Raw genomic sequence first — 24,228 nt, 5'->3', positions numbered from 1 at the left:
TATGAAAGGTTTGAATTGTGTTTCTAAAGTCTGGCCCATGGGGAGCATCTTGTGCTTTCACAGTTTAATAATTATGGTACCTGGTTTTTGCTTGGGTACTGGCAGACCGATCATGAGTCATTAGCTTTCCTTTGGTGTTGCTCTTACTCAAGATGTCTTTTTCACTACTGAAAAACTGGTGTGAATTGGTCTCTATAAACCTAAAGGGCTTGTGTGGCCAAGCATCTCAGAGCTCCACCTTCCGGAGAGAGTCTGGAATGGCTGGAAGGTACTCATCCTTCGAGCTGATTGCCTGTGTTGTGTCTTGGGACTCCTCACAGCACATGCCCTCCTGAGGGCTTCTGTAATGAGAAGGTAGTGCCAGGTGAGAAATCAGAAGCTTTGGTATTCTGCTCTTTGCATATAGGAAAGCTTATTGATTCCTAATCCTTGAGTCCAATGGGCGTTCTCTCTGAAAGGAAGAGATTAACACCAGCTAAACTCTTTATTTATTTATTTTTAAAATTAGTTTATTTTTTGGCTGTGTTGGGTCTTTGTTGCTACGCGTGGGGTTTCTCTAGTTGCTGCGAGCGGGGGCTACTCTTCGTTGTAGTGCATGGGCTTCTCATTGCGGTGGCTTCTCTTGTGGTGGAGCACAGGCTCTAGAGTGCGCGGGCTTCAGTAGTTGCGGTGCATGGGCTCAGTAGATGTGGCTCGCAGGCTCTAGAGCGCAGGCTCAGTACTTGTGGAGCATGGGCTTAGTTGCTCTGCGGCATGTGGGATCTTCCTGGACCAGGGCTTGAACCCCTGTCCCCTGCATTGGCAGGTAGATTCTGTACCACTGCGCCACCAGTGAAGTCCCTAAAGAGGCTGCTTTATAAACAAAAAATATAAATACATGGTGAAAGCACTGTCACAGGACAAGATAAATGTCCCATATACTTTCTTTTTTTTTTTTTTTGGTACGCGGGCGTCTCACTGTTGTGGCCTCTCCCGTTGCGGAGCACAGGCTCTGGACGCGCAGGCTCAGCGGCCATGGCTCACAGGCCCAGCCGCTCCGCGGCATGTGGGATCTTCCCAGACCGGGGCACGAACCCGTGTCCCCTGTATCGGCAGGCAGACTCTCAACCACTGCGCCACCAGGGAAGCCCTGTCCCATATACTTTTAAGTGCTATACCAAGGCAGATGTGCCAGAGACCTTGGGCCCCAGAAGCAGCTGTGTGGGGGCATCCAACAGATTGAGGTTCATTTGGAAACTGTGGCTTCTTGTCCCTAGCCCTGGATGAGTTTCCTCAGCTCCCAGAATCAGCTTCATTGTTTCCAACAGGGAGAGAGGTGTCTACCTCATAGAAAGTATCCCGAGGACCATATGAAGTAAGTTCCTATAGTGAGCCTAGCATAGACTGGGGTGCTTTACCCACCTTAGCGGACAGTGGGCAAATCTCCAGCCAACCCATTCTCACCACCACCATCTCAGTTGGAGTCATGGGAGTTGGAGGAGTTCCCAGTAAGAAACCTGTACAGATACTGAAATGTAACCCAAGCCCCATTAGTAGTGCTAGTGGCAACTGTGTAGTCTGTAAATTATAGACAGAAAACAGAAGGAGGTTGACAGACCCTGAAACGGTCCACAGGCGCATAGAGGTGTGCTTTGCTGAGATCCAGTGTGCTTGGGGATCTGAAGTCAGGTCTAAGTTCCTGGATCTCAGTGAATGAGACCCCTTAGTGCCACAAGAATGCAGCTTTGGTTTAAAGGTGTGCCCCAGCTTTTGGAGATCTGGATAGAACGGATAAAAATAGTTGGTGACCTAGAACACTGTGTATCTTTTTAAAAGGAGTTAGCCAGCCTTGATCAGTTGTTTTTCGATACAGATGTTAATCATTAAAGCTAGGCCCAAGCTCCACTGCTAATAAGGTTAATGGGGCTTGTCTTTGGCCTTGAGCAGGGAAGTGTGTGCACCCTGGGGGAGTAAATCTTACTAGATGGTGCCTAAGTAGGTTTTCCCTTTAAATGCATTTTATAAAAACATAATTAACGGGGCTTCCTTGGTGGCGCAGTGGTTGAGAGTCCGCCTGCCGATGCAGGGGACCCGGGTTCGTGCCCCGGTCCGGGAAGATCCCACATGCCGCCGAGCGGCTAGGCCCGTTAGCCATGGCCGCTGAGCCTGCGCGTCCAGCGCCTGTGCTCTGCAGCGGAGAGGCCACAACAGTGAGGGGCCCGCGTACCGCCAAAAAAAAAAAAAAAAAAATTAACGACCAAGAGTGAACCCTAATGTAAACTATGGTGCTGTATCAGTGTAGATTCATCATCATATGTAACAAGTGTACCACTCTGATGGGGGATATTGATAATGGAGGAGGCTGTCCATGCATATGCGGGGCATATGGGAAATTTCTGTATTTTCTCAATTTTGCCGTGAACCTAAAACTGCTCTAAAAAAATAAAGTCTATTAAAATATATTTATATAATTAATGGAGGGACTTGGATATAAATTACTGTAAGTTTAACAATTTTATTAGAAAATGGTAAGATTTAATCAGGATATTAGGTTTGAAATGGTGATTTTACCTAAAATCACAATTTCGTCGTCGTGGCTTCGCGGTAGTGGCTTTCTAACGCCTGGTGGGGTGATTGGGGCTCTTTCGGGGTCCCGCAACCAGTCCCTGCCAGTCGGCTTCGGCCCGCGGGGGAGAGCTCTGGCTGCTTGTTTCTGTGGGAGGAGGCGGGGCCGAAGTGGGCGGCGTGGGCGGGACCCCGCGGGAGCTCAGGCTGTTTTGTCTTTCTGCCGGAAGAGGAGGGCTAGCGCCTCTAAGGCGGTTCCTGGCCCTTTCCAACTCCGTTGTCACTCTTTGCTTCCGGCAGAGCGTCCTGGCCCACACAACCGAGGAGCTGAAGCCAGACAGACGGACGCACGGACAGACGACAGAGGACGCGCTGGCCGCTGCACCCCGCTGCCTCCCCCTTCTCCCTGCTGCCTGCACCTGGAGGATGAGCCCAGCCTTCAGGGCTATGGACGTGGAGCCCCGCGCCAAGGGCATCCTGCTGGAGCCCTTTGTCCACCAGGTCGGGGGGCACTCGTGCGTGCTCCGCTTCAACGAGACGACCCTGTGCAAGCCTCTGGTCCCGAGGGAGCACCAGTTCTACGAGACCCTCCCTGCGGAGATGCGCAAATTCACTCCCCAGTACAAAGGTGAGCCCCCAGCTGCTGTAGGGGTCGCCAGCGCCTGGCAAGGACATGCAAGGCGTCGCGGCCAAGGAAAGCCCAGGCAGCCATCCCCGGAGCCCTCACCCCTCCCACTCACTCTGTGTTTTCCCTCCTCCTTCTCCTCTTGGCCCTCCGCCCAGCACCTCACACCCTCAGTTTTCAAGTCCCGGTAAGATTGCTCAATTCTGTTTTGTTTTGTGGGTTTGTTTTGAGTTTATTTTTGGTGGAAGTGTAGTTGTGTTTTATGTTCAGGTGTCTCTTTATCTCGGTAACCCATAGTCCCCCATGAGGAGACATCCGGGGAAGACTTTGGGAGGATTTTACCCAGAATACTTGCCGCCTGCTTTTTGTCCTCCAGGAGACCAGAAGCCCTGTTGATTAGGTAGGCTGGGAGCAGAGTTGAGTCAGATGGAATGCAGGAGTGGGAGGCTTGTGCTGATTAGCTGAAGCCCTTTGCTATTACGGAATGTCCCCGAAATGGCTATATTACGGCAACCCTTTGATTCACATGTGGTGACTCTTTCTTCCTTCTTATAATGCATTTTGGTGGGGGTGGGGGGGAATCAGCAGCCAACAGCATGGTGTGGTCTTTCCTGGGGAGGGCGGAGATCCTTTGTAAATCAGGAAGAATCCATTAAGGAAATTAATTTTAAAGTTGCATTACCTGGTTATGCAAAAGACTCTTGAACAACTTGGGTTCTTCTGGAACTGTTGAAACATGCTCTTTGAAGACAGAATGTACTGGGCGTCTCTCTTTGTACTCTGAATATGCATGTGTGTTGCGGTCGGGGTGGGGGAGTTGGGGGCCCTCACTTGGTCCTTCTCTGTTGTTTTTTCCAGGACAAAGCCAAAGGCCCCTTGTTAGCTGGCTGCCCCGCCCCCATTTTTTTCCCTGGTTCTTTTCCCATGGCCACAGGAAAATGTGGTCCCCTGAATTCCCCACCCCGGCTCCTCTGCGCCCAGAGCCAGGTACCACCTCAGAAGTGTCGTCTCTCTGAGCACGCATTCCCCTGCAGCAAGGACTGAGCAAATTGAGTGATCCCAGGCCACAGAGGCCTGGGAGGAAAGGTGTTCAGCCAGTCGGCTGTAAGGCACTCGTCGGCACCTGCTGAAACACTTTCACCTGACAGCCCCCTCCTCAAAGACTGTCTAATTACACATGGCAGGTTCTAGAGACTCGGGGAAAGCTGCTTTCAAGGCCACTACGCGTCTGTGCTCCCAGCCCAACCCTATTTGCCTTGTGTTCATTTTGTTCTTTTGTGACATGAGACTGCAAAGACCAATAAAGCAATATATTCAAGAAGGGCAAAAGGCTTGGGGTGCCCAGTGGGGGGGCACTGCAAGAAGCCTTTGCTAGGGTGTCTTTTGTGCTGTGTGGTTTGTTTCGTTTGCTCCTTTATTTTGTTTTGCTTGCCCAGTCTTCCCTTACCGTTGGATGCTTCTTACCCCTCAGGCAAATCTCTGTTCAGGCTCTGCTTTAAAGCAAGCCTCAAGGCTGTTGGAGTTTCTGTTTAGGGCCTTAAAAATTCCCACAAGATATAAAGAGCAAATGTTTTTACGTCTCTCTTAGGATTAGAAGAATTACATAAAAATTAATAAACATTTTCAATGATGGAAAAATGTGTCTTGTAATTCTTTGGCTCTTGCCTTGTTGAGTGCATCAGAGAGGAAGACTCTCGGCCATGTTTGCTCCTTAATTGCTTGTCTTGTATGGTGTCATCTTTTCTAGATGTTTTGATATTTGTTAGGTTTGCAGATGAGTTTGGGGCCTCTGGCAACATAGAGACTAAGGAACAGGGTAAGAAAAAAATAAACGTTACAATCATGTTATTTGTAACACATCTTCCTGTGGAATTAAAAGTCCTCTCTGTTCCTCACCCTTCTTCCAGGTGTGGTATCTGTGCGCTTTGAAGAAGATGAAGACAGGAACTTGTGTTTAATAGCATATCCATTAAAAGGGGACCACGGAACTATGGACAGTGTAGATAACTCAGACTGTGAACCAAAAAGTAAGCTGCTAAGGTGGACAAACAAAAAACATCACGTCCTAGAAACAGAAAAGATCCCTAAGGACTGGGTGCGCCAGCACCGGAAGGAGGAGAAGATGAAGAGGTGGGTATAGACTGAGAGGAGACTGAGCTCAGTGGGAGAGGAGGGATCTCAGTTACAGCCCAGTCGCCTAGAGCTAAGGACTCACACTATGGACTTATTAGTAGGTACCTCGTCACTCAGTGGTCAGTTCCCACATGGTGTGCCCAGCTTCTCTTTAATTGACTCTGAGTTATATCATGCCATTTCGGGTTAAACAACTGTAGTGGCAGCTGTAAAAAAGTTTCAGTCACTCACTCCTCCTGCATCTGCCCTGTGCCAGGCCCTATGTGGCATCCTGGGGATGTAGCAGTGACCCAGACAGAAGCCATCCCATCACCTCAGGTTGTTCACTGATAGTGGGAGACAGAATGGTCAGTTGGGCATCCCCAAATCTTGGGGATCCCCGTAGGCAGAGCGCTCCAAGTGCCACACTTTGGCAGAGCTTGTGAAAAGATAAATTATATATATATTAAAAACGTAGCTAAGTAGGTTGACTTATTCTCATGGAATTTCAGTCTCCAGCATTCTGAGTCAGGGAACCTGGATGTTCCAGAAGCCAGGGGGTGTACTACCTAGAAGAAGAGGGCAGTGAAGGCTGCCTTGCAGGGTGCGGGCTGGAGGCAGAGGTTGTTCTTTCATCGAAGGTTTTCCTTACTGTAGAAAAACAGCGAGCTGACACCCCCCCCCTTTTTTTTTAAATCAGCTGTCTTGGGACTTCTCTGGAGGTTCAGTGGTTAAGACTCCACACTCCTGATGCACAGGGCATGGGTTCGATCCCTGGTTGGGGAACTAAGATTCTGCATGCTGCGCAGCCTAAAACATTTTTTAAAAAGAAAATAAATAAATAAAGATTAAAGTTTCTAAATCAATCAATCAACTGTCGAGGTATAATATACTATGGTAAATGAAGTGTTTACTATGTGCACTAAAACAACCACCACATCAAGGTATGAAACTTCCTATCACTCCAGAAAGTTCCTTCATGCCTTTTTGCCCCTGAGTTTTGATAAGACATTATGATTTATTGGCTCCTTGTCTCTTTATAGCCATAAGTTAGAAGAAGAATTTGAGTGGCTGAAGAAATCTGAAGTCTTGTACTACAGTGTAGAGAAAAAGGGGAATGTCAGTTCCCAGCTTAAACACTACAACCCTTGGAGCATGAAGTGTCACCAGCAACAGTTACAGAGAATGAAGGAGAATGCAAAACATCGGAACCAGTACAGTATCCTTTGTTCATAGGGCATCTCTGCCTTGGGGAGAAGGGAGGGCAAGTGAGAGGAGACCCTACGAGCTTGCAGAGAGAAATTGAATTTTTTTTTAGTCATGGTTGTGCTAGGACACCCTACGTGGTAACTGTGGGCATATATTACTTCCCTCGGGGCCAAAGGCTGGTCTGGGAGTGCAGGTGCTGGGGAGGGAGCCTGATGGGTTCCTGGGGGTCAGGGGCACCTCATGGAGGGACCAACCTGCACCCGGGGGGCTTTAGCCTGGAGTGCAAGGACCTGGTTCGTGTTTTCAGACTCCTACAGAAGTCCCCAGATAGTGCTTAACTGCCAGGGTCTGCGGTGGGGTAGGACTGACCTTTCAGTCTGGTTCACCAGGTTAGCACATGAAGAAAACACAGGGTCCTTTCTTTTTTTTGGAGTCAGGGAACTTGGATGTACCAGATAGAATAATGCATTGAACCTCGAAGTACCAGTCACCAAGGTTCAGCAGTTGGTTAACCCAGTCATGTCAGTCTCCTGTCATGACTGTCTCTATACACCCAGCAGCCCCCAGCTGAACACTCTCTGAAGCAAGTCAGATATTTCATTTCATCTATATACACCTCAGCATGTATCTCTGAAAGATAAAGGTATTTTAAAACATTAATACCATTATTACTCCTTGAAAAGTGGACAGTAATTCCTTACTATCAAGTATCTAATTTGTGACCCCATTTTCCTAATTGTCTCATAAATATTTTTGTTGATGATTTGCTTGAATGGGGATCCAAATGAGGTTCACACATTACATTTGGTTGAAATGTTTAAGTCTTTTAATATACCCTTTCTGGTTTTTCTTCTTGGAAATTTCTTGTCAAAGAAACTGGGTCTTCTAGAGTTTCCCACCATCTGGATTATACTGATTACATCCTGTGGTGTCTTTTACACGTTACTCTTTCCCCTCTGTTTCCATTGAGTTGATAATTTTATCTACAAGCTTGATCAGATTCAGGTTCAGTTTTGGGGGGGTGGGGGCAAGAATCCCTCAGAGATGGTATTGTAGCTGTCCATCGGGAAGCACAGTGTTTTGTTGTCTTTCTCTTTTGTATTGCAGTTGCCTTAGAGCCATTTTTTCATTAGGTGATTTTCTAATTTTGTCATTCCTTTTTCATTCATTAGCTGGAATCCTTCTGTAAAGAGAAACTCTTCCTCATCAACTATATGCTTATCCTGAGGTATAGTTCATATAGGAAAGGCAGGTTAAGAGTTTATTTTCCTTTGTTTACTAGATTTAGAATAAAGAGATGGTTTCTTAACACCCTCCAAAGGTGACCAGTGAGGTTTTCAGCATTGTTATGAACCCATGAATTTAAACATATTTGACGTGTTTTAGTCCATTGCAGTTATCTTTACTGATGCTCAAATTGTCCCATGCTTGGCAAGTGGGAGCCTTTCAAAATAGGCTCCTGAGTCATTTTGACACAATCACAGTAGTCTCTGATGGCTGTCTTTCCCATATGAAGAAACTGGTACAGACTCGTGTATATTTCATATTCCAGATGTGAATTCAGTCATTCTTCTACACCAGGGGTTGCAAACTTTTTCAGTAAATGGCCAGTGAATATTTTAGGCTTTGCAGGCCATACACTGACTGCATCACAACTCTGCCATTTGTACCCTGAAAGCAGCCATAGATGATAATGTAAATGAATGAATGTGGCTGTATTCCAATAAAACTCTATTTATGGTCACTGAGATTTGAATTTCATTCAATTTTCGTGTCATGAAGTATTACATATAGTTTTTTTTTTAATTCTTATTTTTACTATGATTTTTTTAACATCTTTATTGGAGTATAATTGCTTTACAATGGTGTGTTAGTTTCTGCTTTATAACAGTGAATCAGCTATACATATACATATATCCCCATATCTCCTCTCTCTTGCATCTCCCTCCCACTCTCCCTGTCCCACCCCATACAGTTTTTGACCTCTTAGAAATATAAGAATAGGGCTTCCCTGGTGGTGCAGTGGTTAAGAATCCGCCTGACAATGCAGGGGACATGGGTTCAAGCCCTGGTCCAGGAAGGTCCCGCATGCCACGGAGCAACTAACCCCGTGCGCTACAGCTACTGAGCCTGCGCTCTAGAGCCCACGAGCCGCAACTACCAAAGCCCACGCACCTAGAGCCCGTGCTCCGCAACAAGAGAAGCTACTGCAGTGAGAAGCTGGTGCACCACAACGAAAAGTAGCCCCCACTAGCCACAACTAGAGAAAGCCTGCGCACAGCAACAAAGACCCAACACAGCCATAAATAAATAAGTGAATGAATGAATGAATAAAAAAATATATGAGGGCTTCCCTGGTGGCGCAGTGGTTGCGAGTCCACCTGCCGATGCAGGGGACACGGGTTCGTGCCCCAGTCCGGAAAGATCCCACATGCCGCGGAGCAGCTAGGCGCATGAGCCATGGCCGCTGAGCCTGCGCGTCCGGAGCCTGTGCTCCGCAATGGGAGAGGCCACAACAGTGAGAGGCCCGCGTACCGTGCGCGCGCGCACACACACACACACACACACACACACACATATGTAAAAATCTGCCTGCCAATGCAGGGGGCACGGGTTTGAGCCCTGGTCCGGGAAGATGCCACATAGCACAGAGCAACTAAGCCCGTGCACCACAACTACTGAGCCTGTGGTCTAGAGCCTGTGAGGCACAACTACTGAGCCCTTGTGCCACAATGACTAAAGCCCATGCGCCTAAGAGCCTGTGCTCTGCAACAAGAGAAGCCACTGCAATGAGAAGCCCACGCGCCGCAACAAAGAGTAGCCCCCGCTCGCCGCAACTAGAGAAAGCCTGCACGCAGCAGCAAAGACCCAACACAGCCAAAAAAAAAAAAAAAGTAAGAACCATTCATTCCTAGCTTATAGGTTATACAACAGTGAGTGAGCAGGGGGTCATGGTTCACTGGCCCTGCTCTAGGAGCACTGGTCTGGGCACTAGGGGAGCTCATACATCCGGTCATTGTTTCTAGATCTTTTCAGTGCCCACATCTGGGAAATACATATTTATTTTAAAGAGAAAACTTTTCATGAGTTCATACTGATATTTCTAGTTCATATTTAAGACTAGGATTTACTGAATTTATTTGATGTTCTGTTTGTAATTTAGGACATTTCTATTTTTGTTTTGTTTTGCTATTTGTGTCACTTTTTTAAAAAATATATTTATTTATTTATGGATGCTTTGGGTCTTAGTTGCAGCACATGGGATCTTCATTGCGGCATACGGGATCTTTTAGTTGCAGCATGTGGGATCTTTTTAGTTGTGGCGTGCGAACCCTTAGTTGCCGCATGTGGGATCTAGTTCCCTGACCGGGGATCGAACCTGGGCCCCCTGCATTGGGAGTGCAGAGTCTTAGCCACTGGACCACCGGGGAAGTCCCTAGGACAGTATGTTTTGGACCATGGTCCCACATCTTGCTGAGTTCAGGGAATGATGTGTGTGTCTCCCAGGCTGTTCTCAGGCCAGTTCCCTGACAAGAATTGAAGGTGTCTTTCAGCCTTCTAGCCTGGGCTGCCTGCATGGGAAATATAGCAGGATCTCTGGGGCACTGTGTGCAGGCCTTGTACCCTGGGAATGCCAAGGCCCCGTGGAGCAGCACCTTTTCATTAGAGGGGCATTGTCCTTAACCACTCAGAATTTATCTTACTGGAGAACCTGACTTCCCGTTATGAGGTGCCTTGTGTCCTGGACCTCAAGATGGGTACGCGCCAGCATGGTGACGATGCTTCAGAGGAGAAGGCAGCCAACCAGATCCGCAAATGCCAGCAGAGCACGTCTGCAGTCATTGGTGTGCGCGTGTGTGGCATGCAGGTGAGAGGAGTGCAGGTGCGTGGTGTGGGCTGGCTGGGGCATCCAGGAGCTGCCATTCTCCCACCGTGGCGTAGTCCCGTTTTCTCAAAAGATTCCAGATTTGAATGAACCTGTCACTTTCTGGTTAGAAAAGGAAGCATGCTTGCATGGGTGATCGTCTCTGGGGCTGCCCTGGTTGGCTGAGTCCAGAGGCTGTGGACAGGAGGGGGAGAAAGGCAAAAAAGTTAGGCCCTCTCCACCAACACATACACTGAGCAGGGGGCTGGTGATGGAACCCAGGTCAGAGGGCTGTATCCTGAGTGGGTGTTGATTGGCAAGGACAGTGTCTCTTGTGATACTTAACAAATTAAAGGATCTGATCCAGGACTGTCATATCGCTGCCACTCCCCAGGGTCTAGGCCCTGAGATGGCTGTCAGCACCTCACCTGCTGGTCTCCCTCCCACAGGTATACCAGGCAGGCAGTGGGCAGCTCATGTTCATGAACAAGTACCACGGCCGGAAGCTGTCCGTGCAGGGCTTCAAGGAGGCACTTTTCCAGTTTTTCCACAACGGGCGGTACCTGCGCCGCGAGCTCCTGGGCCCTGTGCTTAGGAAGCTGACTGAACTCAAGTCCGTGTTGGAGCGACAAGAATCCTACCGCTTCTACTCAAGCTCCCTGCTGGTCATTTATGATGGGAAGGAGCGGCCTGAAGTGGCCCTGGACTCAGATGCTGAGGACTTGGAGGACCTGTCAGAGGAGTCAGCCGACGAGTCGGCTGGTGCCTATGCCTACAAGCCCATCGGCACCAGCTCGGTGGACGTGCGCATGATCGATTTCGCACACACCACTTGCAGGCTGTATGGTGAGGACAGTGTGGTACACGAGGGCCAGGATGCTGGCTATATCTTTGGGCTCCAGAGCCTGATAGACATTGTTACAGAGATAAGTGAGGAAAGTGGGGAGTGAGCTTGCTGGCTGCAGCAGTACCTGAGAGACTCTCTGTGTCCCAGGCACAGCTGTGCTGCGTCGGGGAGGAGGCCAGTATGGCCAGGCGGTGGCCCCTGCAGCCTGGAGCTGATGGGCAGAGGCCTCTATGAGTCCCAGCCTGAGCCAGCCCCAACCGCTCTCGGAGTCTTTATTTATTTTAACTCTCTCTTCAACATTCCACATTTGATGATGCAGATACCTCTTTCTTTCCTGAGTGTAAATGTTCTAATACAAATCTTTTTGTTAATTGTACACAGTGCTGCTGTCGTTCTTGCCCAAGGATAGGCAGCCATCCCCCCTCCCAAACCTCAGAAACATCACATATGCCATGACCTCCACCCTGGCCCAGCAATATATTCCTTCCAGTGACCCCATCCCATGGACCCTAAAGTCACCATAGCCTCTTGGCTTAGTCCTCAGTCCCTTAACCAAGCACCCACACACATAACCGTAAATGGGTCCCTCTGGGATCTGTGCTGGTCTGTCCCAGCACCCCTTATGCAGAGAACTACAATTGACTGTTGATACAGGTCTTTCCCTGCCCTCATGTAGCTTAAGCCAAAGTTGGGCAGCAGGTGTGCCAAACGTTGGGTCCAGCTCCTCTGCCACTGGTAGCAGCTAATTGGCTGGACATTGTGATGTCAGACATCCTGGAGTCAATACTGGGGCCTCAGGTAGCCACCAGGCTTTGGTCTGTTGGCAGCCATTGGCTCTGTGGTCAAGGTCTTAGGAGGTCCCAGAAGGTGGGTGGCTTGATGGGAGGGGTTGTTCTGAGCAGTGTGGTCCTCTTGGCCACACCACCTGTCACCACTCCTACGCAGCCCTGGACCCCACTGCAACCACGCTAGTGTCATCCTTCATGTGGCTCCAGCCAGGGCAGCCCCTAAGAGAGCTACTTGTGCTCTGTGCTAGGATGGTTTCAGGGAGAGGTGTGGCAAGAGGTCTTGAACTGCAGACCCAGACACCAGGGAGAAGGACACAGAACCAGTGCTAAGAAGGTAGGGTCTAGATGTCCAGTTTTAGCAGCCCCACCCCATGCCTTGCCTGAACCTCCTAGCACCTCCTCTCCAAGGTCCACTATGCCTGTATCCACTATGTCCAAAAACAGGCCAACTGCATACACTGGCCTGGTTGTGCCTACAGCCCCTTCTCCCTGGGCCCAGGCTTCCAGAGGGGAATGTGGCTGGAGCAGCCCCTGGACAGAAATGGGAGGTCCCCAGGACCCTTAGGATCTCTCCCCGGGGTTTCCCCCTTCCCTCCTAGGACTTCAAAGACCTCACCAAGTCAGGGCTGACCGGAAGGTGGGCCAAACAAGCTCTTAAGGCCACATGGTGCCCCACTCTCCATCCTCCACCAGCCCTTCTGTCTGCTCTCAGAAGGAAGCATGAGAAATAAGATAACCTGGAGTTGTAAGTCCCCAAAGACAACAGAACAGAGTGATGTGATAGCGATTGATAGGGGTGGGAGCCTGCGGACTTTATACTGTGAGGAAGGAAAGTGTGTCCCAGGCAGAGGAAACTATGCAAAGACCCACGTTACAGAGGACGAGAGAAGCTAGTAGCCGAAAAGAGGAGGTGGGGTGGGGAGCAAGGATGGGAGGACTTTGGACAGAGAAATGGCCCCCCGTGGGTTTTGTTTTTACCGTCCCCCCTCACTCTTGCTCCCCGTTGCCCACCACTGGGGCGGTAAGCGGGGTCAGGAGGCCTAGAGACACGGAGCAGACCCGGGCCCCGCGGGCGCCTCCAAGTGTCTCAAGATCCAACAACGGGACTACCCTCACGGGGTCGCTGTCCTTATGTTAGTAGGTCAGGTCCCACTCCCCTGGGGTGGCAAGGACGCATGGGACTGTCAGCATCGGACAGAGGCTCTGTCTTTGGGCTGCGGGCGGAGCGCTCCTTCGGGAAGTCGGATGGGCCGCAGCACTAGGGCTTGGGCGGGTAAAGGGAGTGGAGGGCCGGGCGGGAAAGCTGGGTCTGGGGCTCTAGGTAGGGTGCTGGGGCAGGGAGTCGGGAGCTTGGAGACGCAGAAGTCCACGGAAGGGGCGGAAAGGGCAGCGCGTTCTCGGAGGCCGCGCCGGGCCGCGCAGCCTGTGGACACTAGGGGGCGCCGCGCTTCTGCGCAGGAGCCGACACATCCTGGGGCGGGGCTGCGGCGGGCGGGCGCGCGCGCGCGCACGCGCGGTGTGTCACGGGGCAGGGCGAGCGCGGTGAGGCGCTCCCGGCCTGGCGTCCTGGTTTCGCAGACCCTGCCGTCTCTCCTGCCCCGGCCCGACTCACCCTCATGTACCGCGCGCTGTACGCGTTCCGCTCGGCGGAGCCCAACGCGCTGGCGTTCGCCGCGGGCGAGACCTTCCTGGTTCTGGAGCGCAGCAGCGCGCACTGGTGGCTGGCGGCGCGGGCGCGCAGTGGCGAGACGGGCTACGTGCCGCCCGCCTACCTGCGCCGCCTGCAGGTGAGTGTGCCCCTCCCCGGCCCGGCCTCAGCCGCCCCCTTGACTGAGCTCCAACATAGGCTCGCAGGACAGACCCCGGCACCCCAGGCCCGCCGGGACCTCCAGCAGATAAGGAGTTTGAGAACCTGACCGTGAAACCCCAGGAGGACTGGGACCCTAAGAGCCCGCGCCCCAACCCAAGACCAGGGCCTTGACAGCCAACTCTGAGGACTCAGATCTACCAAAAGCCCAACTCTGGGATTGAGACTCCTCGGGATCCCAGAGCCATTGGGCCCCAACATCTGAACCTCCATCCGAATAGAATTCAAGAGTCAGTCCTGAGATTCCAGCACACCAAATTCTGAGCAGTTCCCCAGATCATTGAGACCCCAGAATTAATTGGCCCCTTCCCTGGATCACCAGGATCCCACACTTTTGCCTCCTTTTCCTCAGCTTCCACCACTGAGACCCGGGCAACCCTGGACACTGCCTGTTTCCCCACCATCTTCCATGCCTTTACACCCCCTCTCCCATTTGGACCTGAGAGCCATGGACACCCCCCTCCCCTAAATGACCCCCCAAGCCCTGAGACCTCAGTATCTTTTACTCTCCTGTACTCAGTCACCCCCTAAGCCTTTCCTAAGACACCTTCGTCAGTTCACTTTGAACCAGGGATCCCAGGCCCTGCTGACACTCCCTGGCACTACTCTCTTTCACAAGCCTCAGGCCCTGACTTTTCAGACTTCCTTTCTCTGAAGATGAGGGAGCTCCATCCCTCCTTGGCCCCCAGCCTGGGGTGGGGGCTGCTCCCATTGCAAGGAAGTGAGACCTCCCCATGGCGTCCCCGGTCTGGCTTTGGCCCCATTTCCTTCCAGTGGAGTCTGCAGCCCCAGTTCCTGTTTCCCCAAGAATAGTCCTGGTATGGGGGCTGGGATGTGTTGTCTCCAGCTGGTCTATTCTGATCACAGGGGGAAGGAGGGCCTGGAGCCTCCAGGTCTGCCCTGTGCCAGACACCCCCGCCCCATCCTAGTCCATAGCCTTTAGGAAACATCCTGTCCCAGCCCAGTTCAGGACAGAAATAACAGGATAAATTTGGAGATGTCATCTGGTCTTACCAGAGGGGATGGGCCCTGGTCCCTAAACCCTTGGCCTCATGGCATCTAGGAGTGTCTGGGTAAGAGTGAGAGCCCTGGACACCAGGGCTACTGGGTCCAGGGTGAGCATGTCAGACCCAGCCTCTCTGGAGCTGGGAGCTTGTTGGAGGCCTCTGAGGAAAGTCCTGCCTCTTCCCCGAGGGCCCAAGAGGCCCCTCCCCTGCCTGGGCCACTGGGGCTGGGTGTTTGGGGAGGGCAGAGAGGCTACCATCTTGTCTATCTGTTGGTTTCTTGCTGCATATCTCCCTCTGCCTTCGTCTCCGTGGCTCTCTCTGTATCTCGGTGTCATTCTGACTCTCCGCTTGTGTGTGTTTCTTCCTCTGACTCTCTTCCCTTCTCTGTCTCCAAATCTCAATTTCTTTCTGCGTGTCTCCCTCTGCTTCTCTCTCTCTCCCTCTCTCTCTCCCTCCCTCCCTCTCGCTCTCTCTCCATCTTTCTTGCTTTCTGTGTATCATCTGTCTTTCTCTGTCCCCCTTTCTGTCTGCTGTCTCCTGCGCTCTGACACGCCCCGTGCTACCTGGAGGGCTTTGTTGACCTCTGAGTCCATCTGTCTGTCCCCATCAGAGAAGCTTCTCAAACCCACTCTGGTGTGATGTCACCTTAGTTCTGAGGCTCCTATGTCTGATGGACCATGTGTGCCAGGGGCAGCGAAGGGTGGGAGTGGCTGGTCCCACAGCTGCCACCCCCTACTCTGTACCCCATGCCAGCCAGGCTGGGTAGATTGGACCCCTGAGTTGCTGCGGATGGCAACACAGAATCTGGGGCAGGGGCCAGGTCCTGCGCTCATGTCTGTCTTTTGCCACAGACACAGAACTGCTGCTTCCCAGTGCACGTCTGGAGGATTCCTGGAATAGCTTGAGGGGATGGGGGCTGGCATCAGGGGTGGAGAGAGGAGATCCCTTTGGCCTGTCCTCAGCTACCAGGGCCTGCAGAAGGCTCTCTGAGGACAGGGCTGTCCTGGAGTGTGACCTTGGTTTTGTGAAGGATCAGCAAGATCCAGAGTGATTTGTTAAGACTTCCAGACACTAGAGGCTCCCTGCTTGGCATCTCAGCCTGGGATCTGAGCCAAGCCTGGGGATAGACTAAGTGTGTACTCCTGGCCTCAAACTGAGGGTCCATGGGCTGTGGTATTGCTCTAGACCCCAGGTTTTCGGCTACATCTTAGCTGAGAGCCTCACTGTGAGGTAAAATCCTGCGCAGGGCCCCAATATATAAAGCAGCAGCATGGGCCCTCCCCGTGGCCCAGCTCCCTGAGTGATGCAGTTTGAGAAGCCCATTTCATATTCTAGTTCAGCTTGCTGTGTTCACATCTGGCATTACAGGCTTCAGCTGTAGTGGTCCTTTGTCTGCCCCGGGCTCCATCCTGGGCTGGCTCTGGGCTCAGTACCTCACTTGGCCCCCAGACCTAACTGCCCACCCCTGCCCCCACAGGGCCTGGAGCAGGATGTCCTCCAAGCCATTGACAGGGCCATTGAGGCTGTGCACAATGCAGCCATGCGGGATGGTGGCAAGTACAGCCTGGAGCAGCGCGGGATCCTCCAGTGAGTGGGGCGGGAGAACCGCCCAGTAAGCACCGTGGGGTGGGGTCCTTCAGTGAGTACTGGGGACGCCAGAGAGCAGTGTTGGTAGTGCAGAGTGGGGTGGAGCATGAGGGCAGTGGGAGGTTGGGGAGCCTGGGCTAGGGTGGGCCGCATCCCACGAGGAGCATGTGAGGACTTCGGGAGTCGTAAGGTAACTCCCCCAATAACCTCCCTGTCCCTCCCTCAGGAAGCTGATCCACCACCGGAAAGAGACCCTGTCCCGCAGAGGCCCCTCAGCCCCCAACCCTGCAGCTATGACGCCGTCCACCAGTGACCACCACCTGGATGCTGCTGCTGCCAGGCAGCCCAACGGGGTGTGTAGAGCTGGATTCGAGCGGCAGCACAGCCTGCCCAGTTCTGAGTATCTTGGGGCAGATGGAGGCCTCTACCAGGTACATGGTGAGAACATCCTGGGAAAGGGAGGTGGGTGGAGCTTAAGGCTTTGTCCAGAGGCGCCAGGGGTCCACTGGGGTCAGCGATGCCGCCCGGAACCATAGTCCTGCCCATGCCAAGCTCAGGGCTCTAGCCAGGTCGTACCCTCAGATCCCACTTCTGTCCTCCCAGATCCCACCACAGCCTCGCCGAGCAGCACCCGCCACGCCACCCCCACCTGTGAAGCGCCGAGACCGCGAGGCCCTACTGGCCTCCGGGAGTGGTGAGAAGGCGGGGTTGGGGGACTCGGGGGGCACCCTGTACTTGGAATGGTTACTCTGCCTATGTCAGGGAACTGGGGGCTCCAGGCTTGGGGGGAAGACAGGGCACGTGTCGGGGCAGTTGGGGGTTCTGGGCTTGGTGGGAGGGTCTGGCATAGGAACTAGGCCCTGTACTGGGGGGCGGGGGCTCTGGGCTTGGAGGGGCTGGGGCCCCCAGGGGGCTGCCCTAGCACAGCATCCCCTCTCTGCCCACAGGCGGCCGCAACACCACACCCTCTGGGGGCAGTTCTGTGTCCAGCGGCTCCTCTGTCAGCAGCGCCTCCCTTGACACACTCTATACCGGCTCCAGCTCATCGGAGCCAGGCCCCAGCTGCTCACCCACGCCCCCACCTGTGCCCCGCCGAGGCACGCATACCACTGTGTCCCAAGCTCAGCCCCCTCCCTCCAAGGTGCTAAACTCGGAGCCCCCTACAGAGGAGGTAGCAGTTGATACAGCCCCAGCCCCTGATGAGCTGGAAGCCCTGGGTGCACTGAGCCTGGGGACCACAGAAGAGAAGGCGCTGGCTGAGACTGCTGTGCCCAGGACCATTGGGGCAGAGCTGATGGAGCTCGTGCGGAGGAACACCGGCCTGAGCCACGAGCTGTGCCGAGTGGCCATTGGCGTCGTGGTGGGTCACATCCAGGCCTCAGTGCCGGCCAGCTCACCTATCATGGAGCAGGTCCTCCTCTCACTGGTAGAGGGCAAGGTGAGGGTGGGCAACAGGGCCAGGGGCCTCCCCATCCTGGGGCCGCTCTACAGCCCCTGCCCCTTCCCCACCCTCACACTGTGTCCAGCCTTTACCTGACAGGTCTTTGTTGAGCTCTAGCTCTTGGCTTCCTTGTGCTGGGTACTGGGGACATTTGGGCTGATCCCTGAAGGAGAAAGGGAGGAAGAGTATTCCAGGCAGAGGCTCAGGCTGGACAAGGGCCATGAGGCAGGACCGAGCTTGGCTCACAGGAAGAAGTGGAACAAGGCCAGCATGGCTGGAACACAGGGGGTGAGGGAGGGAGCAAGTGGTGTGGTTGGAGGTGAGACCTGGGGCAGGTGACAGATGAGACAGCCATGGGTGGCCAGGAGTTCTCTCAGGCTGCAGGGAAGTAATGGACATAAGGCATGAGAGAGGGCAGTGTCATGCTGGCCTTGGCAGTGGAGAGCAGTGGGTGCTTCGAGAGCTATGATGGAGGCCTGAGTGCTGACTGAGATGTGAATGAGGTGTGTGTGGATCATGGGCGGGTGGGATCCTTTGCCAAGGTTGGGGCACTGGTCAGGGAGCAGGATTGGGGGGCATGAGTCAAGTCTACACAGTGGGGGCCAGATGGGCCAGAGGTCTCTCCTTAGGGCTCCATGGCTCCTGCAGCTCTGGTTTGGGGCGTGGAGAGCAGTGAGTCAGTGGGCTTGCCTGTGCTGGGACACTGGATCAAGAGGAACACGGCAGGTGGGTAGATGACAGGCCTGTCCCACTTTGTGTAGAATCAGGGGGTGGAGTCTCAGTCACATTCAGGCAGTGAGGAGTTGGTGGCCTTCCTCATGGAGGATGTTTATCCAGGTCTGGGACAGGAGGCAAGTTGTTGGAGAACACCCCACGGATGTGTCTCATGCAGAATCCTGTCCCAGACGGTTGTTAAGACTTGGGGGCAGTGGAATTACTTGGGGAGGGGGTATAGAGCTGGGTCAGTGCCCTTGGCGGCCTCGATGTTGGGGGATGGGCTGTGGGAGCAGGTCTTTTGTGGGAGCTTGATGGGAGCAGCAGGGAGGAGGGAAGAGAACTGGGGGCTGGTCCCCTCACCCTTCCTGCGATGACGCTGGCTCCAGGTAGCTCTGGTAGGTGAGGCTGGGGCCCCCTGCCTGACACTGGCCTGGAGCTCATGCCATGACCTCAGGGTCTAGGTTGAACTCCAGGCCTTGTGGGCCTCCTGGAGATGGTGTGGGGCAAGTGTGCTGAGCCAGACCTCTTCCTCCAGGACCTGAGCACTGCCCTGCCCTCAGGGCAGGTCTGCCATGACCAGCAGCGGCTGGAGGTGATCTTTGCAGACCTGGCCCGGCGGAAGGATGACGCCCAGCAGCGCAGCTGGGCCCTGTATGAGGACGAGGGTGTCATCCGCTGCTACCTGGAGGAGCTGCTGCACATTCTGGTGCGGGCTGGGTGCCCCCAGGTGTCCCCCACCCCTGCCCCATCCCTCCCAGTGCTCGGGAGTCTCCCCTACTCATCCTCAGCTCACTCACATGTGGCCACCTTACACTGAGTGACTCCATCACACTTCGTCCTCCCCACAGACGGATGCAGACCCTGAAGTTTGCAAGAAAATGTGCAAGAGGAATGAGTTCGAGTCTGTCCTGGCCTTGGTGGCCTATTACCAAATGGTGTGTGGGAAACAGAGGGGAGGGGGCACAGAGGGACCTGGGTAGAGGTGGGGGTTCCGGGCATTGAGCACACAGGGTCCCCTGCCAGGAGCACCGGGTATCGCTGCGGCTGCTGCTCCTCAAATGCTTCGGCGCCATGTGCAGCCTGGACGCAGCCATCATCTCCACACTAGTGTCATCTGTGCTGCCTGTGGAGCTGGCGCGGGACATGCAGACAGACACGCAGGGTGAGTGAGGGGCAGCTTCCTGCCAGCTGGGGAGGTTCCTGCCATCTGGGGGGCTCTGACCGCCTGCTTTGCTCCCCCGCAGACCATCAGAAACTCTGTTACTCCGCCCTCATTCTGGCCATGGTCTTCTCCATGGGGGAGGCAGTGCCCTATGCACACTATGGTAAGAAGGCAGGTCACTGACCAGCGGACCACAGGGAGCCAACAGCCCGCTGGAGGTGGGGCCCATGGCCCAAGGGGCTGGGCACCCACTGACTGTAGTCTGACTGAATGTCTCCAGGGCTCACAGAAACCCAGGGAGGCTGGGCGGTGTGGCGGTGTGTGACGGGGGGCGGGCTGCAGACTTCCACGTGCCCCTCTCCCAGAGCACCTGGGCACACCCTTCGCCCAGTTCCTGCTGAGCATCGTTGAGGACGGGCTGCCCTTGGACACCACCGAGCAACTGCCGGATCTCTGCATGAATCTACTTCTGGCTCTCAATTTGCACCTGCCAGGTGGGGGCAGGGCCTGACGGGGGTGGCTGACTCACCGTAGGGGGGAGGAGGGGGGCTCTCCAGGCTTAGCACCTGTGCTGTTGTCTACCCCCGTGTCCTTCCTCAGCCCCTGACCAGAACTTCATCATGGCCGCTCTGAGCAAACACGCCAATGTCAAGATCTTCTCCGAGAAGCTACTGCTGCTCCTGAACAGAGGGGGTGAGGGCCCAGGAATCTGTGTGGGGCCCCTTCGATGTCCTGTGACTCCATGACTCCTGTAACTCGCTGGGGTGACTCTGGGCCCCCTCGAGGACTGCCCTGACCCCCTCTTCCCCCTGCCTTCTAGATGACCCCGTGCGCATCTTTAAGCATGAACCTCAGCCACCACACTCTGTCCTCAAGTTCCTGCAGGACGTGTTCGCCAGCCCCGCCACAGCTGCCATCTTCTACCACACGGATATGATGGCGCTCATCGACATCACCGTGCGGCACATCGCGGACCTGTCGCCTGGAGATAAGGTGCCTGGGGATGGCAGCTGTGTAGAAACTAACAAAAGGGGGGCATCTGACGCTGAATGGAGACTAGGGCGAGGGGCACTGCTGGAGCCGGGTAAGCGTGGGAGGCCGCTCAACCATGACAGGTGTGCCAAGACCCAAGGGAGCCCGCCATGAGGTGATCGGGGGTGGGCTGTCTGAAGAAAGCAGGAGTGGAGGGAGTGGTGGGAGGTGAGGAGGAGGAAGTAGAGTTTACACAAAGCCTTGGAGGCTGCGGCGGGAGGTTGTCACCCCTTCTCAGGGGCAGGGGAAGTGATCTGATTACCATCCTGAATGAAATGGAGACTGAAAGCACAGCAGAAGCGGGAGGCTGGTGAGGAGGCGGCTGCAGCTGTCCACGTGGCACGAATAGGCTGGGAGAGGAGGTCAGGCCGGGGTGTGTTGGAGGTGAGTTGGCAGGGCTTGCTGCTGGATTGGTCTGGAGCAACCGGGTGGATGAAGTGCCGATTGCTCAGGTGGGGAAGAACCTTTGAATAGAGTTGTGTTTTGATGTGTCAAGACTGAGAAGATACCTGTTGGACATCCAGGTACAGAGGACCTGGGGTGTGAGTTGGGACTGGAAAGAGACACTTTGGAGTTGGCTGTGCATAGATGTGCTGGGAAGCCTGTGACAGTGCGGTCACCTAGGGTGTGGGATGGATGGGACAGAGGGAAGCTCAGGCCTCAGCCCAGGGCACAGTTGGGGCACATAGGGAGACACCCAGGAGGAAAACCAAGAGAGCAGGAGCCCAAAGCCACGTGTATGGAGGAGGAGGGGGATGAGCTGTCTCCACAGTTAGGAGCCCGAGTGAGATGAGGCCTGAGAATGAGCCACGGGATTCGCCACATGGAGATGAGGCGTGATTCACAAGCAGCGTCCATGGACTGGAGGGAAGAGAATCCGAGTGGGAAGTTGAAGAGAGGATTTGAAGTTGGAGGGGAGTAGAAAGGGGGAAGATGGGAGCAGTGAATGGAGACAACCTTCGTGTGTTTTTAAGTGAAGGGGAGCAGAAAAAGGTGGGGGATCACTGGAGGGAGACATGGGGTCAGGGAAAGTCTTTTAAAGGTGGGAGATGCAGGTGCATGTCTGAGTCAGAGGGAATGATCCAGCACGCCAGTCATGGAGAAACGGCTGATGTGTCGGGAGAGTCAGCCGCTGCGGGTGTCAAGTAGGTCAGGCAGCAGGGGAGGGTCCAGGCCCCCCTGGAGGGAAGGCCTCTGGCAGGAGCCAGGACAGTTCATTCACTGGGGACAGGTGAGGTGTGGGTGCCGGGGGAAGACCAGGCGTTTCTGAAAGTCTGCTTGTTTTCTGCATGAAGCACAAAGCCAACTGATCGGGCAGTTTAGGTTTGGAAAATGGAGAGAAGGTGGGCAGTGGTCCTTTCAGGAACAGTGAACGTGGCAGAGGAAAGTGGCAGGGGTGCCAGGCAGTGAGGTTTGTGGTGGGGAATGCCGTTCAAGCCTGCACAAGACTCTAATTGTCTGCTGCTTAGCTTCTAGGATTTGATTGGCAGGTGCTTTTTGGTCTGACCAGGGTTGGGAGTTAGCAGGGTGATGCTGCCTAAAGAAGGTTTGAGTATTGACTCCTCTAATCAGAGGTAAAGAGAGAAATGAGGGATGGTGAGGGGAGCAAATGGAGGAAAAAGTGCTGGCGCCAGGTCAATGGATCAGGGTCTCAGTGAGGATAAGGAGCAGCTGGGGTGTCAGATTGGAGTGGTTCTTGGAGCCGTTAAAGCCAGAGGTGCTGGGAGGGTGGGTTGGCAGGGGGTGTTAGAGATGGATTCAGGGCACACGTAGAAGGCAAGACGGCCGGGTCTTACTGGGACGGATTGGATTCGGGGTGTGGGGAGAAAGGAACCGGAGGGGACACGTGCAGTTTTGGCCTGAGCACTTGAATGGACAGCAGTGCTCTTTATTAAAATAAAGAACACGAGAAAGCCTTCAGCTTTGGGAAGATGGGGAAGATCACGAGTTTGATGGTTGTTATGTGAGTTTGAGTTCTCTCTCAGATAAGCAGGAGGTGACAAGTGGGCAGTTGGATTTTCTCATCTGCAGCTCACCGGAGAGTCTCTGCAAGAGGTTTGAGTGAGGGTCACTATTTGAAGCTGTGGGTGTGAATGAGATCTTCCAGAGTGAGAGGATAGAGTGAGAAGCAGAGGGCCTCCAACAGACAGACAGCAGCCCCACAGGGGCCCAGCATTACAGGAGGGATGGGGGCTCGCTGCTTCCCCTCACCACCTCTCTGAGGCAGGACTTCCCTGGGCCGGCCGCGTTCTGGGACTGTGTGTGTCTCAGATGATTTATTTATTCACTTACTTATTCAATGACTATCAAAGGCCAGTTCTGTGCCAGGTCCACCCTGGGTGCTGGGGATGCAACCCTGATCTTCAGTGGTGTGAGGTGGTCCACAGCCCTGGGGTCCGTGTGGCTGCCAGGAGGCAGTAGTGGCCTGTCCCTGTCTGGTGGCAGTCTCAGTGCCTCCCTGGGGTCCCTGAGCTTGCCTGGTCTCCCCACAGCTTCGCATGGAGTACCTCTCCCTGATGCACGCTGTGATCCGCTCCACACCCTACCTACAGCACCGCCACCGGCTCCCCGACCTGCAGGCCACACTGCGACGCATCCTAACCGAGGAGGAAGCCTCGCCCCAGTGTCAGATGGACCGCATGATTGTCCAAGAGATGTGCAAGGAATTCCCGGTGCTGGGCGAGGCCCCCAGCTAGCACCTTCTTTTCCTGCCTTCCCTGCAGCCCTGGGTAGGGTGCAGGGGACTCGGAGGCTTGGCCCTAAGAATGTTTTGCACTGACAGTGTGAGGGGAGGTGATGGTGGAAGGGACCTAAGCAGGGGCCCCCACCTGAAATAGAGCTAATGAGAGGGGCCAAGCGCAGGATTAGGGACCACGCGCTGGGAGCTATGCTGGGGCAGGGGGAGTGTGAACTGAAGCCCCTCCATCTCCCGCTGGGCTGCCTCTTCAGCATGCCTCCCCACCCCATACACATGCACACTCAGAGTCCTGCTGCTGCTCCAGGCTGGGCCAGAGCCCTCATCCCCCGCGCCCACCTGGTCTGTGTCCTGGGCTTCAGCAAGCCGTGTCCCTGGGGTTAGAGGAGGCACCTTCCGCCAGCTCCGTTCTTTGCCTTAGCTTCGCAGTGAGTGCTGCTCATGTGCTCTGTCCCCCCAGCCGCCACCCCGTGGGGGTCTCTGCCCCTCACTCCAACCCCCAGAGGTCTTGGCCAAGGTGCTTCTTTGAAAGCAGAGTCTTAGAGACAGGCCATCCACCCTGGAGCCTCACAGAATGAGGTGATGGCACTGATAAAGCCAATGACAGAATCTATTTTCTCTGTAAAAGCGTAGACCGAAAAGCCTTGTGTATTTTCCTGTGTGCTGCAGCTCAGCTTGGAAATAAATCACAGGCATCTGGAAACAGGCTTCCCTGTATGATCCTGAGTGG

General features: G+C 54.2%; 2 protein-coding genes across 6 annotated transcripts in view; both read left to right on the top strand.

Moving 5' to 3' along the window:
• Positions 1 to 11,578, top strand: part of IP6K2 (inositol hexakisphosphate kinase 2) — a 29,342-nt gene extending 17,764 nt beyond the window's left edge. Inside the window, exons 2-7 of one of the 4 annotated variants that reach the window (XM_089919266.1) lie at positions 2,845 to 3,172; positions 4,917 to 4,985; positions 5,077 to 5,299; positions 6,325 to 6,500; positions 10,183 to 10,358; positions 10,805 to 11,578. In XM_089919266.1, coding sequence (XP_089775392.1) covers positions 2,971 to 3,172; positions 4,917 to 4,985; positions 5,077 to 5,299; positions 6,325 to 6,500; positions 10,183 to 10,358; positions 10,805 to 11,305 — 1,347 coding nt within the window. In that variant the 5' untranslated portion in view covers positions 2,845 to 2,970 and the 3' untranslated portion in view covers positions 11,306 to 11,578. Of the gene's footprint in view, positions 1 to 2,844; positions 3,173 to 4,916; positions 4,986 to 5,076; positions 5,300 to 6,324; positions 6,501 to 10,182; positions 10,374 to 10,804 lie in introns of all 4 variants that reach the window. The other 3 variants (XM_089919265.1, XM_022573222.2, XM_089919267.1) reach the window with 3 other exon arrangements.
• An 84-nt stretch (positions 11,579 to 11,662) lies between these two features.
• NCKIPSD (NCK interacting protein with SH3 domain) lies at positions 11,663 to 24,201 on the top strand. 2 transcript variants are annotated; one of them, XM_022573223.3, is made up of 13 exons: positions 11,663 to 13,777; positions 16,342 to 16,451; positions 16,678 to 16,882; positions 17,055 to 17,145; positions 17,399 to 17,889; positions 19,145 to 19,315; positions 19,458 to 19,544; positions 19,633 to 19,771; positions 19,854 to 19,934; positions 20,137 to 20,265; positions 20,372 to 20,464; positions 20,592 to 20,764; positions 23,296 to 24,201. In XM_022573223.3, exons 1-13 carry the CDS (start codon positions 13,607 to 13,609, stop codon positions 23,497 to 23,499), a joined length of 2,145 nt encoding a protein of 714 aa, XP_022428931.2. In that variant the 5' UTR covers positions 11,663 to 13,606; the 3' UTR covers positions 23,500 to 24,201. The 2 variants fall into 2 exon arrangements, with proteins under 2 accessions (XP_022428931.2, XP_089775377.1); XM_089919251.1 differs by having other exon boundaries at positions 20,592 to 20,783.
• The last annotated feature ends 27 nt before the right edge of the window (positions 24,202 to 24,228 follow it).

Source organism: Delphinapterus leucas, chromosome 10, assembly GCF_059928025.1.
Source record: "Delphinapterus leucas isolate spDelLeu-1000000601 "Yukka" chromosome 10, BTC_Dleu_Yukka2, whole genome shotgun sequence".
In the NCBI taxonomy this organism is placed as follows: Eukaryota; Metazoa; Chordata; class Mammalia; order Artiodactyla; family Monodontidae; genus Delphinapterus; species Delphinapterus leucas.
Note: the sequence above shows the minus strand (reverse complement) of the source record. Positions and strands in the feature narration are given on the sequence as shown.